Below are 13762 nucleotides of genomic sequence, written 5' to 3' on the forward strand. Positions count from 1 at the left end.
GTTTTCTAGAAAATCAGCATTTCCATGTTCAAATCCATATTACCATACTCAAATCAAGATTTTTTTTTGAGAGAGAGAGAGAATTTTTTTAATATTTATTTTTTAGTTATCGGCAGACACAACATCTTTGTTGGTATGTGGTGCTGAGGATTGAACCCTGGCCGCTCGCATGCCAGGCAAGCGCGCTACCGCTTGAACCACATCCCCAGCCCTCAAATCAAGATCTTATTTTTTCTAAAGTCCATAAAGGACTAAATATCCAAAATCCAAATATATTCTGTATTTGCTATTTCTGAAGCTAACAGCCAAGTGGCCCCCTCCCCCCAAAAAAGGGGGGGAGAAGGGCTGGGAGTACAGATCAGTGATGGAGCACATTCTTAGCACGTACGAGGCCCTGGGTTAAATCCACAGCACTAAAGAAAAATGAGAGCGTTTTGTCATGGTTTGTTCATGGTGACCCACTTATCCTGAGGCCACCATCACCATGGCCTTTTTTTCTAGAGCTCACAAACCATCTGTTTCATAATCCTTCCTGGAATTTCCCCCTAAAATGTCTATAAATTTGTTGGTCTGTGTTCCAGAATACACCTTTTCTTTTGTCCTGTGTTTGAGGATGTGAGTCAGTTGAATTGCTCACCTCTGAGGCTTCTCACGGTCCTTGAGTATCTGGGAAGGGCATTTGTGTGCATTCCAGGCATGCAGGAGCAGGACGGATTGTGTGGACGCCTCTGTGAAGGGGCTGTAGACTGAGAGGTAGTGAAAAGGAAGACAGAGAGGGGAAGGGACAGAAGCCTGGCAGGAGCATCCAGGAACAGAGCAAGAAAGCTGGCTTTGGAGAGGGGGCTCACTGGGTGCCACAGTGATTTGTCCTGGACTATGTCATGTTTGGAAAAGGAGTGTGGGTGGTCTTGGAAAGGAAAAGACACCAGAAGCTAAATGAAAAATGAAGCCAGGCTGGCAGCTGCATCCAAGGCCTCCCTGACAACCTGTAATAGGCTATTTTTTTTTTTTTTTGAGATGAGAGAGAGAGAGAGAGTTTTAATATTTATTTATTTTAGTTCTTGGCGGACACAACATCTTTGTTTTGTATGTGGTGCTGAGGATCGAACCTGGGCCGCACGCACGCCAGGCGAGCGTGCTACCACTTGAGCCACATCCCCAGCCCTGTAATAGGCTATTTGAATGTACGGTTTGTCCTTAAAGGCCCCTGTTCATGGAATTTATTGTACTTTTTACAATTAATTCTGTCTCTAGTTAGATTCTAACTCCACTCTGTCTCCTCTTAATAATATATTCTCTTTTGCCTGACACAGTGGCACAAACCTGTGATCCCAATGACTCTGGAGACTGAGGAAGGAAGATTGCAAGTTCAAGTTCAGCCTCTGCAATTTAGCAAGACCCTGCCTCAAAATGAACAGGGCTGCAGATGTAGCTCAGTAGTAGAGTACCTCCTGATTTCAATCCCCAGTACAAAAACATAGTAATAATAGTAATATAATAACTTTTGAAAAAAAATTGGGTATACTTGTTCTTCAACTTAATAGCCTTTACATTTTTAAATCCTTGATTTTTGTCATCATATCCTCTGCACCCAACCCATCAAGCGTTACAGGATTCTGGGTTTGGGTTTTAGCCTTCCTGACAAGTTTGTGAACTTTTTTTTTTTTTAATCAGGAACAGCACTTTATTTATTTTTTTTTAACATTTATTTATTTATTTATTTATTTATTTATTTATTTATTTTAGTTCTTGGCGGACACAACATCTTTGTTTGTATGTGGTGTTGAGGATCGAACCCGGGCCGCACGCATGCCAGGCGAGCACGCTACCGCTTGAGCCACATCCCCAGCCCAGGAACAGCACTTTAAAAACACTTGTGACAAGTGTCCTGGTGATTATACAGACTTTGACGTAGATGTCCAGCACAGTTTTTACAGTTTTGTACCTCTCCTTTGTCAACACCTTTCAATCAGGCAGAGTAGCCTGTCTTCACGGTGGTGCTTTGTACTGAGTAGGTGTTTAACCAGGGCTCTTTTTATACCCAGGTGCTTTAAAATCTGATTCCTGAAAGAGTACATTTGCAGCCACCTATTTTGGTGTCTTAAATATTAATTATGTTTGTTGTAGGAATTTAGTTTTTTAGAGGCACTCTGGAACTGTTTCCCCGATGATCTCTTGTACTCATGGCATTCTTTCACTAAATTCCACCCCCCCACCCCCCACCCCCGCTGTAGTGAGGATTGAATCTAGTGATGGTCTTGAGTCAAGGTCTTGCTAAGTTGCTGAGGCTGGCCTCAAACTTGCAAAACTTAATTTTGCAGTGAATATTCCTCATGTAGAGTTCAGATTTCTAAAGCCATGCCTGTTACCCCTTTCCTAGATTCTAATACCAAAAGGATGTTACTTTAAAAAAAAAAAGAGAGAGAGAGAGAGAAAAAACAAGATTGTAGTCACCTTTACACCAAATTATGTTGTCACAATTAAGCAAAAAGTACTTCTTTTATCTTCTGATACTTAAGATTATCCATCAGGAACACCAAGAATTTGTCAACTACAGAATGCAGAATGGTAGTGTCAGCAGATGTTCAGAGGTTGAAGTGCCTTACCGCTGATGCATCTTGCCTTTCTTCCCACTTCGAGATCTCTCTTAAGGAAGCACCGTCCACTCCTACCACCTGGTTAGACTGGCTCCCATTTGTCTCCTTTTATCTGTCCATGTGTTTTCAACCATGAAAAAAACCTTTAACATTCTGTTTTGGTCTCCGTTACTCTCTATTATACAGTTTCCTCAGAACAAGATCTACTCTATGTTCCAGATGAGAACATCTCTGTTTTCTCTAAGTTTTCTCCAAATCTATTCCAGTGTTGTAGATGGGAGCCCTCTGGGTGTGCAGAAATGAAACCCAGACTGTTTCACAAATCCACTGTGTGAGCTGGAGGTGTGGCTCAGTTACAGAGCTCTTCTCTGGGTTCTACCCCCAGCATAGTAACAATAACAATAACAACAAAAATTCACTGTGGACTCTCGCCCCCCCGTCTTTTAAGCTCTCTCATCCCAGTATCCTCTCCTGCAAAATTAGGTGAGAAGATAAGATTTTGCTTAGGGTTTTCCCCAAGTCTTAGTCTTTCTCTGGTTTCCCTGGACAGAAGTAGCTGCTGCCTCCACTTCTTATAGCTACTTATAACCCATGCCAGGAACTTTTCTTTAATATTTTATTGTATTATGTTATTTATTTATTTATTGCCAGGAATTGAACCCAGGGGCACTCTACATATTGGGCCACAGCCCTTTTTGAGACAGGGTCTCACTAAATTGTTTAGGGTCTTGCTAATTTTTTTTTAAGAGAGAGTGAGAGAGAGAGAGAGAGAATTTTAATATTTATTTTTTAGTTTTTGGCAGACACAACATCTTTGTTTATATGTGGTGCTGAGGATTGAACCCAGGCCGCACGCATGCCAGGCGAGCGCGCTACCGCTTGAGCCACATCCCCAGCCTAGGTCTTGCTAAATTTCTGATACTGGCCTCAAACTTGTGATCCTCCTGCCTCGGCCACCAGGCCAAGCTTCTTTAATATTTTTAAAAAAACTTTTAGCTTTCAGATCCATATGATTTCCTTAAAAAGATCTCATTTATCACTCAAGAGGTATTTCATAAATGTTAAATAAAAACACACTTAACTTTAAGTACCTTGCATCCTTTTTTCTTTTTGTTAATATCTTTAATTGGATCCTCTAACGGGGGATTTGGACTTAATTTATTTTAAATGATACTGCACTTATACATTTTTCTGTTGATTTAATTAGAGATTTAATTTTATTAGTGCCACAAATACTATCTCAAAGAAATAAAAAACAGACTTTCATATATATATATATATATATATATATATATATATATATATATATATATATATATGTTATATGTCCTATGGCTAAAGTGTTTTTCAAGTCATAAGAGCCAAAGTGAATATACCAGCACATTTAGCCACATCCCCACATGGAAAGCTCTATCAGTTTGGGCTTTTAACAGCTAAAATGTAGGTAAACCCCAAGTGGAAAGATATTGTTTTGTTTTAATTGTGGTCCCCCCCCCCAGCTATTAGAATCAAGGTCAAGGTCATGGCTTCATTTCTTAATGTTCCACTTAACCCTCTCTGATTCTTCTTTCTGTCCCTTTTAACAGGTGGTACTGGGATATGGGATACAGCAACTATGTTTTTCCTTGTGTCTACAGGCCCTCCAGTAAGCCCATGTCACAGAGGTGTCCAATAAATGCTTATTGAATTGAATTTGATCATTGCAAAGACAACCAGTTGAAAGTGTGTTTAGACCATATAAACCCTCCACAACTGTTTTAAAACACAGTAGCCAGGTGTATTAGCATATTCCTGTAATCCCAGCTAGTTGGAGGCTGAGGCAGGAGGATTGCTTGAGCCCAGAAGTTCAAGACCACATAGCAATATCCATCTCTAGAAAAAATATATACAGAGGGCTGGGGTTGTAATTCAGTGGTAGAGCACTTGCCTAGCATATGTAAGGTGCTGGATTTGATTCTCAGTACCACACATAAATAATTAAAATAAAGGTTCATCAGTAAGTAAAAAAAATTTTTTTAATTATGTGTACGTACACACACACACACACACACACACACACACATTTCAATATATATATTGAAATGACCTGAGAAGCATTTTTCAGGTTTTGTTGACTCCATCTCTAGGGGTGGGGGCCTAGGCATCTGTATTTTAAATTTCCCCCAGTGAGTCTCATGGTCAGCCAAGTTTACGAACTCTAGCTTAATTTTTTTCATTACATTTGCAAAGGACAAGATCATTATCTTCAATATATTCAAGATAGACCTATTACTTATTCTAGTTAGCAGTAAAATGAATTTGTTTATTTGTTTTATCTAAAGGATTTCCTTTGAGCCAATAGTTTACATTTAGTGGGTGGAATGTTGACAGATATCAGTGAGGAATAGCACCTTTTGTGAAGGATTAGATTACAAGTGAGTGTGGAGTGAGCACTTTACTCATGGGAGCTATCAGGCCCTTGGGATACAAAGCCCTGTGAGTCTGCTTTTGTGGATTTGAGTATGGGCTGAAGTAAAATAGTCATTATTCAAGAGAAATGTTTTTTAGGACTTGAGAAACTGATGTTCTCCTAGCTGCTGTTTTGCACTAATCTGAATTATCCTTCATCATTGAATCAGATTTTTGAGGAGGTGCTGAGGATAAAACCCAGGGCTTTGAGCATGCTAGGCAGGCACTCTACCACTGAGCTATACCCCCAGCCTCTCATCATAAGATTAAATACCCTATTAGCCACCATCAAATATTCAATTAAGTTGGGCACACTGGTGTTCTCTATAATCCTAGCAACTCAGGACACTGAAGCAGGAGGATTGTAAAATCGAGCCCAGCCCTCAGCAATGTAGCAAGACCTTCATCTAACTAGTAAGACACTGTTTCAAATTTTTAAAACAGAAAAAGGAGCCAGGCATGGTGATTCACACCTATAATCCCAGTGGTTCTGGAGGCTGAGGCAGAAAGATTGAGAGTTCAAAGCCAGCCTCAGCAATTTAGCAAGGCCCTAGGCAACTCAGAGAGACCCTATCTCTAAACAAAATACAAAAAGGGCTGGGGGATGTGGCTCAGGGGTTAAGCTCTGCTGGGTTTATCCCCACTACCAAAAAGAAAAAAAAAAGAATTAGTGATATAGCTCACTGGTAAAGCACCCCTAAATTCAATCTCCTGTACTAAAAAACAATAATAATAAATACACACACACACACACACACCTATCATATACAGATATATTCAATTGAGCCAGATTGAATTAAGTTCATAGAGGAACAAACTAAATGAAATAATCAGAGAAATGTAAATCATCCTGCAACACAGCCTGGTTCTTTAAAAATGACAGTGTCATAACAGAATAAAAGAGATTAAAATGTTTTTGCAAACAAATGTGCAAACTGGGATTAATCATGGCTTGAAAAAAAATGGTTAAAAATTTTTTGGAAACCAATTGAGGATATTTGCATAGGGACTATATTAAATAATAGAGAATTCTCTTTTTTTTGGGGGGGTGGGTATTGGGGACTGAATCCAGGGGCATTTTACCACTGAGCTAGATTCCCAGCTACCCCCACCCCCAGCCCTTTTTTTAAAAAAAATTTTGAGACAGGGTCCTGCCAGATTGTTTAGTGCATCGCTAAGTTACTGAGGCTGGCCTCAAACTTGAGATCCTCCTATCTCAGCCTCCCCTGTTGCTGGAATTACAGGTGTGTGCCACCATGCCCAGCAGTTCTCTAACTTTCCCAGTTAACTTTCTTAGTTGTGATAATAGTATTGTGATTGTATAGGAGAATGTTATCTTAGGAGATAACAAGTCAAAAAAAGGATGAAGCATCCTACACCCAGTGATATGCCCAAACCAAGTCCTAACAACTCAGAGCCAATCAGCCTTCATCATAGAATCAAATTTTTGAGGAGGTACTGTTGTTAAAGATCCAAGAATTTTGTGATCCCTAGACCCTGGCAGATTGAAATCAGAGAATGGAAATCTGCAAATATACAACTAGGGCTTCCCCCACCACTATACTCCTGAGAACTAACTTACCAGCATACCACTTCCTGCACCTTGTTTTCAAATGGTCCAGAGGCACATACATACATGCAGATAGAACAGCAATGACAAATCTTAACAACTGTTAGTGGCATGGTAATGCACACCTGGAATTCTGGCTACTTGAGAGGCTAAGTCAGGAAATTTGTAAGTTCAAGTCCAGCCTGGGCAACTTAGCAAGATTTCGTCTAACATAAAAAGGGCTGGGAATGTAGCTCAGTGGTAGAGCATTTTTCTAGCATGGCAAGGCCCTGGGTTCGGTCCTCAGCATTGCAAATAATAACAATGTAACCATGGTTGAGTCTAGGTGGAAGATACATGGTTTTTCATTGTATTAGTTCAGGAGTCAGCAGACCTTTTCTGTAAACGCCAAAATGTAAATGTCTTTGGTTTTGTAGGCCATACAGTCTGCAGTAGTAGCTCAACTCTACAGCTCTGCACAAAAGTATAGCCATAGCACAAAAGTAGCCATAGACAGTACATATTATAGACATCGTTATGTTCCAGCCAAACTTTATATGCTAAAACAGGGGACCAAATTTAACCCAGGGCTATAATCTTACATCTTTTCTGTTCTTTTAAAATACTTTTTGTTTTCTTCTAATTTTTATACTAAAAATTAGAAGAAAACAAAAGTACAAATATCTTAGTCTGGTTTTCAGAACTTTCCTGGGTCCCCTGACACTTAGCCCTGGAAGCTATGCCTCACTAATCTGTTTTCATTTTCTGGACACTCTGCACTCTTTGGTCTCCTCTGTGCCCTTGCTCAGGCTGGTTTCTTCCCATATCTGTTTATTAACATTCATGCCTGAAACCACACTCTGCAAGTCTTTCTAAGAGTCTCCCAACTAAAGTCAATCCCTCATTCTTCTCAACAGCTTAGTACAACCTTGGTTTGCTGCTTTTCATAGTTTGCCCTTCATTGGTTCTGGATCCATAAACTAGAGAAGGATCATTCTACTAGTACTTTACAAATAGTAGGTGCTCAATTAGTTCTTGCAATTTGAGCATCTAGTAATCTAGTAATGCAGATGTCCTCATGCTTACAGGTACCAACCTAGAAGTGTAGAATAGAAGAGAATGTTGGATTTTCCAATTTAGATTTGGCATGCATTCTGCTGTCATATATATCAAATTAGAATAAAAAATTTAAAAAATAAATAAATACTATGTAAAAAAATACCCTAAGTACATGTATGAAGACACGAATGGTAGTGAATATACTTTGTATACAACCAGAGATCGGAAAAATTGTGCTCTACAGATGTGTAGCATGAATTGTCATGCATTCTGCTGTCATATATAACAAATTAGGATTTAAAATTTTAAAAAAATAAATACTATGAATAAAAATAGATTTGGGGAGATTAAAGAAAATGAAAACAGGGGAGTGTCCTATCTATCTGTCTCTCTTATCTATCTATGTCCAGGACTGCTCTGATCCAAGTCCAGCTACCTTTGAGGCTATTGGGTATCAAGTCAAAATAATCTTGATCTGAGTGGATTCAATGGCTTTCTTGGCCATAGCTAAGGGTTTGGAGGGAGAACTAAGTCTCCTGAGCATCTGCAGTGATTTAGACACTCTCAAGCACTCTGTGCTCTCATGTACCCTATTCCCAGCAATCCTACAAAAAAAAAAAAAAAACTGATATTATCCTCATTTAGAACTAAGAGCAGTGAAGTGCCTTCCATCAGATTGTAAAGCTGGAATGTGAATTTGAATCTTGCTGCCCCTGCTACCCAACACCATTTTAGTACCTCCATGCATTCATCGATTGGCAAGAGACCAGAGAAACCCACGCTGGAATAGCCCCAGAATTCATATGCAGTTGAAATATCTGTGGAGTGCTAGGAACCTGGGGTTTAGTATTAAGTGCCTTTGGATGAGGCATCATCTTTGCCACTCTCCATCTATGATCTTAAGTCACTGAGTTTCTCTAGACCTCTGTTCTCTTGACTGTATAATTAGAGGAATAAACCAGCATATTTCTTTTTTTGTTCATGTTTAATGCATTATGCAGTAAGTAACATAAAACCTCATAAAGAGTAGATAAATGAATAGAAAATTGAAATACAATACTATATAATAAGGCTGCACTCCAGATGTGTCCAGGGTACTCTGGAATCCAAGAGGAAGAGCAACACCTAGCTCCTCAGGGCCACCATGGTAGCTGAGTATATTCCACCCAGGTAGAATTTGGGGAGCTGAGGGGGTGGAGGAGGGCAGTCCCAGGGGAGATGATAGGTGAGAACTGCAACTAGATGCCCTAAATACATGATGAAAGGGTACAGGGGAGGACATTGAAGCTAGGCTAGAACAAGATTGGGGAAGAGATGTCACTGCCTCCTGAAAAAGCTTGGACTTTTAAGGCAGTGGAGGGTTTTAAGCAAGGTCATATTTGTATTTTATAAATCTCTTGGCAGTGTGCCGTGTCGGATGGGGTTCAGGGGTGCAGAACTGGTGGTAGGAAGACTCTCTAGGAGGTGATTGCAAAAAATAGCCCAGGCAAGGGATGATGAGAGCCTGAACTAATGTAGTGGCAATAGGAAGGAAGCGTAGAGCATAAATCTGAGAGCTCCAAGGGAGAAGGACCGACTAGGACTTATTGACTGTATCAGTGAAAATGGCTTCAGATGATCTCATAGTCTTGGTGGCTTAAGACAACAAAGCTGGGTCTCTTGTCCCCACTACATGTCCATTTCAGGCAGAAGAGGCCCATGGTTTAATCACTCAGGATTCAGGCTAAGAAACAACTCCAAGTGCCAGAAGGAGAGCCCTAAAGGGACTCTCCTAGACAATTCAACACTACAGCCCAGAAGTGACACGCATCATCATCCACTACTAGACTAGAATTTATCTCCTGGCCTCACCCAGTCTGTGAAGGCCAGAGAGTTCAGTCATAGTGAGAAACCCCAGAATTGCCCTTGATCTGGGGACCCAGGAGGACTCCCCTTTCCTTACCTGGGGAATGAGGTAGACAGTGGAGATGGAAATGGGGCGGAGGAAAGTAGACAGACCAAATAGTTATTCTCTCCATGTCTAAAGTGTAACCATTTCATTGGTCTTTTTTTGTGATCAGAGAGAGGGATTGGAGTGAACTTCACCTGTCAGCAAGAGTTAATCATTTACAAAGGTTGTGTTGGTTAATTCTTCCCAAATAAAATTTTTCATCTTTTTTGTTTTGTTTTGGAGACTGGGGATGGGCCCAGGCACTCTACCACTGAGCTATACCCCCAGCCCTTTTTATTTTTTGAGACAGGGTCTAAGTTGCTGAGGCTGGCCTGAAACTTTTGGTCCTCTCCTCTCAGCTTCGGTTACTACGATTACAGGCGAGCGCCGCTGTTCCCAACTCGTTGAAGTTGTCACATTCAGTCTAATAACATGTGTCGTTCTTGAATTTTCATATGGTCTATTGTGTTCACATATGGTGTTAAAAAGAAAGTTATGAACCAAGATGTTAGTGAAGGCTTCCTCACATAAGAATAGCAGTCGTCGAATTCAAAATCCCAGGGATGTAAATGCCCTGCGCCTTGGTGACTGCGCTCCCAGCCTGGCACATTTCAGCCTATCCAGGGGGGGGAGAGGAGGAGGTGTAATTAGGCTGATTGGAGCCTATTGTGCTGCTCTGCGGCGCGGACAGGAGCAGCCTCGGGGAGTGTTAGTGCCTCAGGATCACTGGGGAATGATGTCCTCTTTCCTCAAAATAACGGAGCAGAAATACTGAAGCTACACTGTTTCTCCCCTTCTTTGTTTTTCCAACACCCCCCCCCAGCCAAATTAATTGTGATCCTTATCCGGAACCCTAAAAACTGACTTTTATTGTGCATTTGTTTCTTAACAGTTGCGAGAAACAATCAAAGCTGGCAAAGGTGTGACTTCAGCTATTGACCTGTGTCGTTACCATGGAAACAAGGCACTGGAGGCCCTGGAGAGCTTCCCTCCCTCGGAGGCCAGATCGGCTTTAGAAAACATTGTGTTTGCTGTGACCAGATTTTCATGACACCAAATTAAAAAGACCCTATTGTTCCTTAGCTGAAAAACCTAGGGAATGAGGTGATTGGAAGAGCTTTTGTGAGGAAATATCTAAACGTGTTTATGACTTTAAAATATACACATTTTCCCCCTTCCTTTTATCACATTGCTAAAATGAATACCACCTTCATTTTGGAACTGCTACAAACAAAATTAGAAGGAAAAAAAAAGGTCAAGCAGTTTTCACTTGTCACGCCAGAAGCACACTTGAGGCTGCAGCAGCAGAAATAATTCATGAGATTCGCTCCTGTGACCTCAGCAAATGGACAGGAAATAAGTCCTTATTGATTGGACCAAGCCACGGATGGCGCCAGGGCGGTGGCCTGTGGTTTTCCTTCTAGAGAGGACAGAGCAAGCTGGAAGCTGCAGGTGTCAAGAGAAACACTCTGGATCCCAGCCAGGAAGGACTGTCAAATCAGAAACCACTGACCCATCTGTCAAAAATGGAGAAGAGTTCCGTGAATTAAGAAAAAATATGCTTTCTTTGTCATCTTGCAATTATGTCTCTATTTATAGATACAATATGAATATTTCCTGCATCATGGTTTTTATAAGATTTGGGGGTAGGAGGGAAATTGCTGAAAAAGTTGCCAAATATTTAAAGTAGGAGATTAAATGTTATCTTGATATATTAGAAATTGTCTGTTTTTCTTTCTTGAACATCAAATTATTTTCAAACACATCTCAAAGATCCAAACTTTTTTTAATGAAAAATGAGTTTTTCACCAAGTAAAATATATGCATTTGTAATACTTTGGTTTAGACAATACCTTTAATTTTTACAAATTTGGGAAATGTAATTGTTATATTAGGGAGTTCATTGGTAAGCGTGTTCTTTTACCCTCATAATGTCAAATTTTGGTGTTGAACCACAGACATCCAATTATAGAAAGAACATAAGCAATCTCGCAAGCCTGCAATCGGACGCTGTCTCTGTGTGGTTCACAGGAGATGATTTTTGTGGTTTGCACGCATGCAATGTGAGAACACCGTTGACAAGAAGGCTGAGTTTACATAAATGATCTGGACTGAGACTCAGCTACCTTTCTTCCTCATGTGGTGTAATTACAGCCCTATCTGGAGACAGCGAGCACAGCAAACAGATTTGATTACCTACTTCACTCAAACACTAAGGGAAGTTATTTTAGTTAAATTCCTCCCCCTCAACACCCAAAAGTTTGATCCCTGCCCAGCATGTGGCATGCAATGAACAGAAAATGTAAGGTTAAGATATTGTTTTATGAAATATTTTAAGTGGACTTAAAATATTTTAATTGTGTGGTTTCTACTGCTGCAATCTAAGGCCTATAGATTGTGAGTAGCATGCTCCACTCTCCTGTTTGAACTGTCTTTTCTCACTGAGTTGGCTTAATTAGTAACTACAGCTACCATGCTTTAGATGAGACTGGGTTTTAATCATTAACTGTGCCAGGGAGGGGGAGTGCCTTCATGTTAGATGCACAGGAACCTCAGGGAGCTGCAGGTTCCAGGAAGCAGATGGACAGGTACTGCAGTGCACAAGGCAGGACCCTGGGGCTTCTCCGATTCTGGCTTAGATCTGGTATGCTGTATATCTTGAACAAGTCACTTCCCTCTCAGCCTCAACTGCCTCTTCTGTAAAATTGGATTTTATGAGATAATTTATGAAGTCCCTTCCAGGTTTGTCTTATTTTCTAAAAGTTTACCATTTAAGATTGTCTCGATAGCAAACATGCTGTAAGAGATTCATGGAGGAGGAAAAGCAACTTGCAAAGAGAAGCTCTGAGGAAATGCAGAAAGCTTCCCCTTACATGACATGCCCCTAGACTCTTGTGTTTCAACACTCACCTTTCTCCTCTCTTGGGGACCTTTCCTACCTCCTGTTCCATTCCGTTTACTTTGCCATCTGGACTTCTAAGCTCCTGGATGCCTGAGAGCAGCAGGCCCACCTTACAGAGCTCTGCCTTTGCCCCCAGGGGTGCCTTTCTCCTCAGGTCACACTCAGCAGTTTTCACTTCCTCAGCATCTTGGCAAGTGTTTGTTTGTTTGTTTGTTTGTTGTAGGACAAACTCACATGCTAGGCAAGCACTCTACCGCTGAGCTACATCCCCAGCCTTTTAAATTTTATTTTGAGGCAGGGTCTCACTAAATTGCCCAGGCCAGCCTCAAACTTCTGATCCTCCCACCTCAGCCTCCTTAGTCACTGGGATTGCAGGCTGTGTAAAAGGCCCTGCTCTTTTTTTTTTCTCTTTTTTAATATTTGGTGGACACATCATCTTTATTTTATTTTTAAGTGTTGCTCAGGATCGAACCCAGCGCCCTGGGCATGCCAGGCGAATACGCTACCGCTTGAGCCACATCCCCAGCCCAGCGCCTGCTCTTGACAAGCTTTTTTAAAAGCTTACATGTTGACAAATCTACTCTAGAGTATGAAATGCCGATAGCCTTCCTCCATGCACATTCTTTTTTTTTTTTTTTTTTTTTTTTGAGAGAGAGAGAGAGAATTTTTTGACATTTACTTTTTAATTTTCGGCAGACACAACATCATCTTTGTTGGTATGTGGTGCTGAGGATCGAACCCGGGCCGCACACATGCCAGGCGAACGCGCTACCGCTTGAGCCACATCCCCAGCCCGCTCCATGCACATTCTTAAAGGATATTTATTTATTAGCTCACACCAAGTTTTTATAATTTCAGACACCTCTAAGGAGAAAGTTTAGGTACCAAGACATTGCTTAATCATACCTCTCAACCTACTGCCTGGGTATGACTTAGTGGAGATAATGAATAGAGAGAGTCAATGGCTCTCCAATGCCTCCTTTACCTCAGCTTAATTCCTTCCCCATCCTGAGTTTCTTACTAGAGGGAAGAGTTCATTAGCCGTTGTCCTGCTTCCTCCCACCTGTTACCCCCAAACTTAAAGTTGGTGCCTCCAAACCTTACTTTAGGCCATGAACCTAACTGCACTCTCCTCCCTACCAGCTTTTTCTTTATTAGCATAATAAATGGTGTATTCTGCCAGGTCTGGTGGCCAACATCTCTGTAACCCTAGTGGGAGAGGGGTGTGTGGGGAGGGGGATGAGATAGAAGGATCACAAGTTCAAAGTCAGCCTCAG

At 41.0% G+C, this 13762-nt stretch overlaps 1 protein-coding gene across 4 annotated transcripts in view; it reads left to right on the plus strand.

Moving 5' to 3' along the window:
- The window catches only part of Pdss2 (decaprenyl diphosphate synthase subunit 2), a 268265-nt gene extending 256988 nt beyond the window's left edge, over window positions 1-11277 (plus strand). For 3 of the 4 annotated variants that reach the window (XM_077801683.1, XM_026389653.2, XM_026389655.2), the window contains one exon: window positions 10476-11277. In XM_077801683.1, the coding sequence (XP_077657809.1) occupies window positions 10476-10634 (159 nt within the window). In that variant the 3' untranslated portion in view covers window positions 10635-11277. The remainder of the gene's footprint in view (window positions 1-10475) is intronic. The other variant, XM_077801684.1, reaches the window with a different exon arrangement.
- Window positions 11278-13762: the final 2485 nt, after the last annotated feature.

The sequence above is a fragment of the Urocitellus parryii genome, chromosome 8 (assembly GCF_045843805.1).
Source record: "Urocitellus parryii isolate mUroPar1 chromosome 8, mUroPar1.hap1, whole genome shotgun sequence".
Classification (NCBI taxonomy): domain Eukaryota; kingdom Metazoa; phylum Chordata; class Mammalia; order Rodentia; family Sciuridae; genus Urocitellus; species Urocitellus parryii.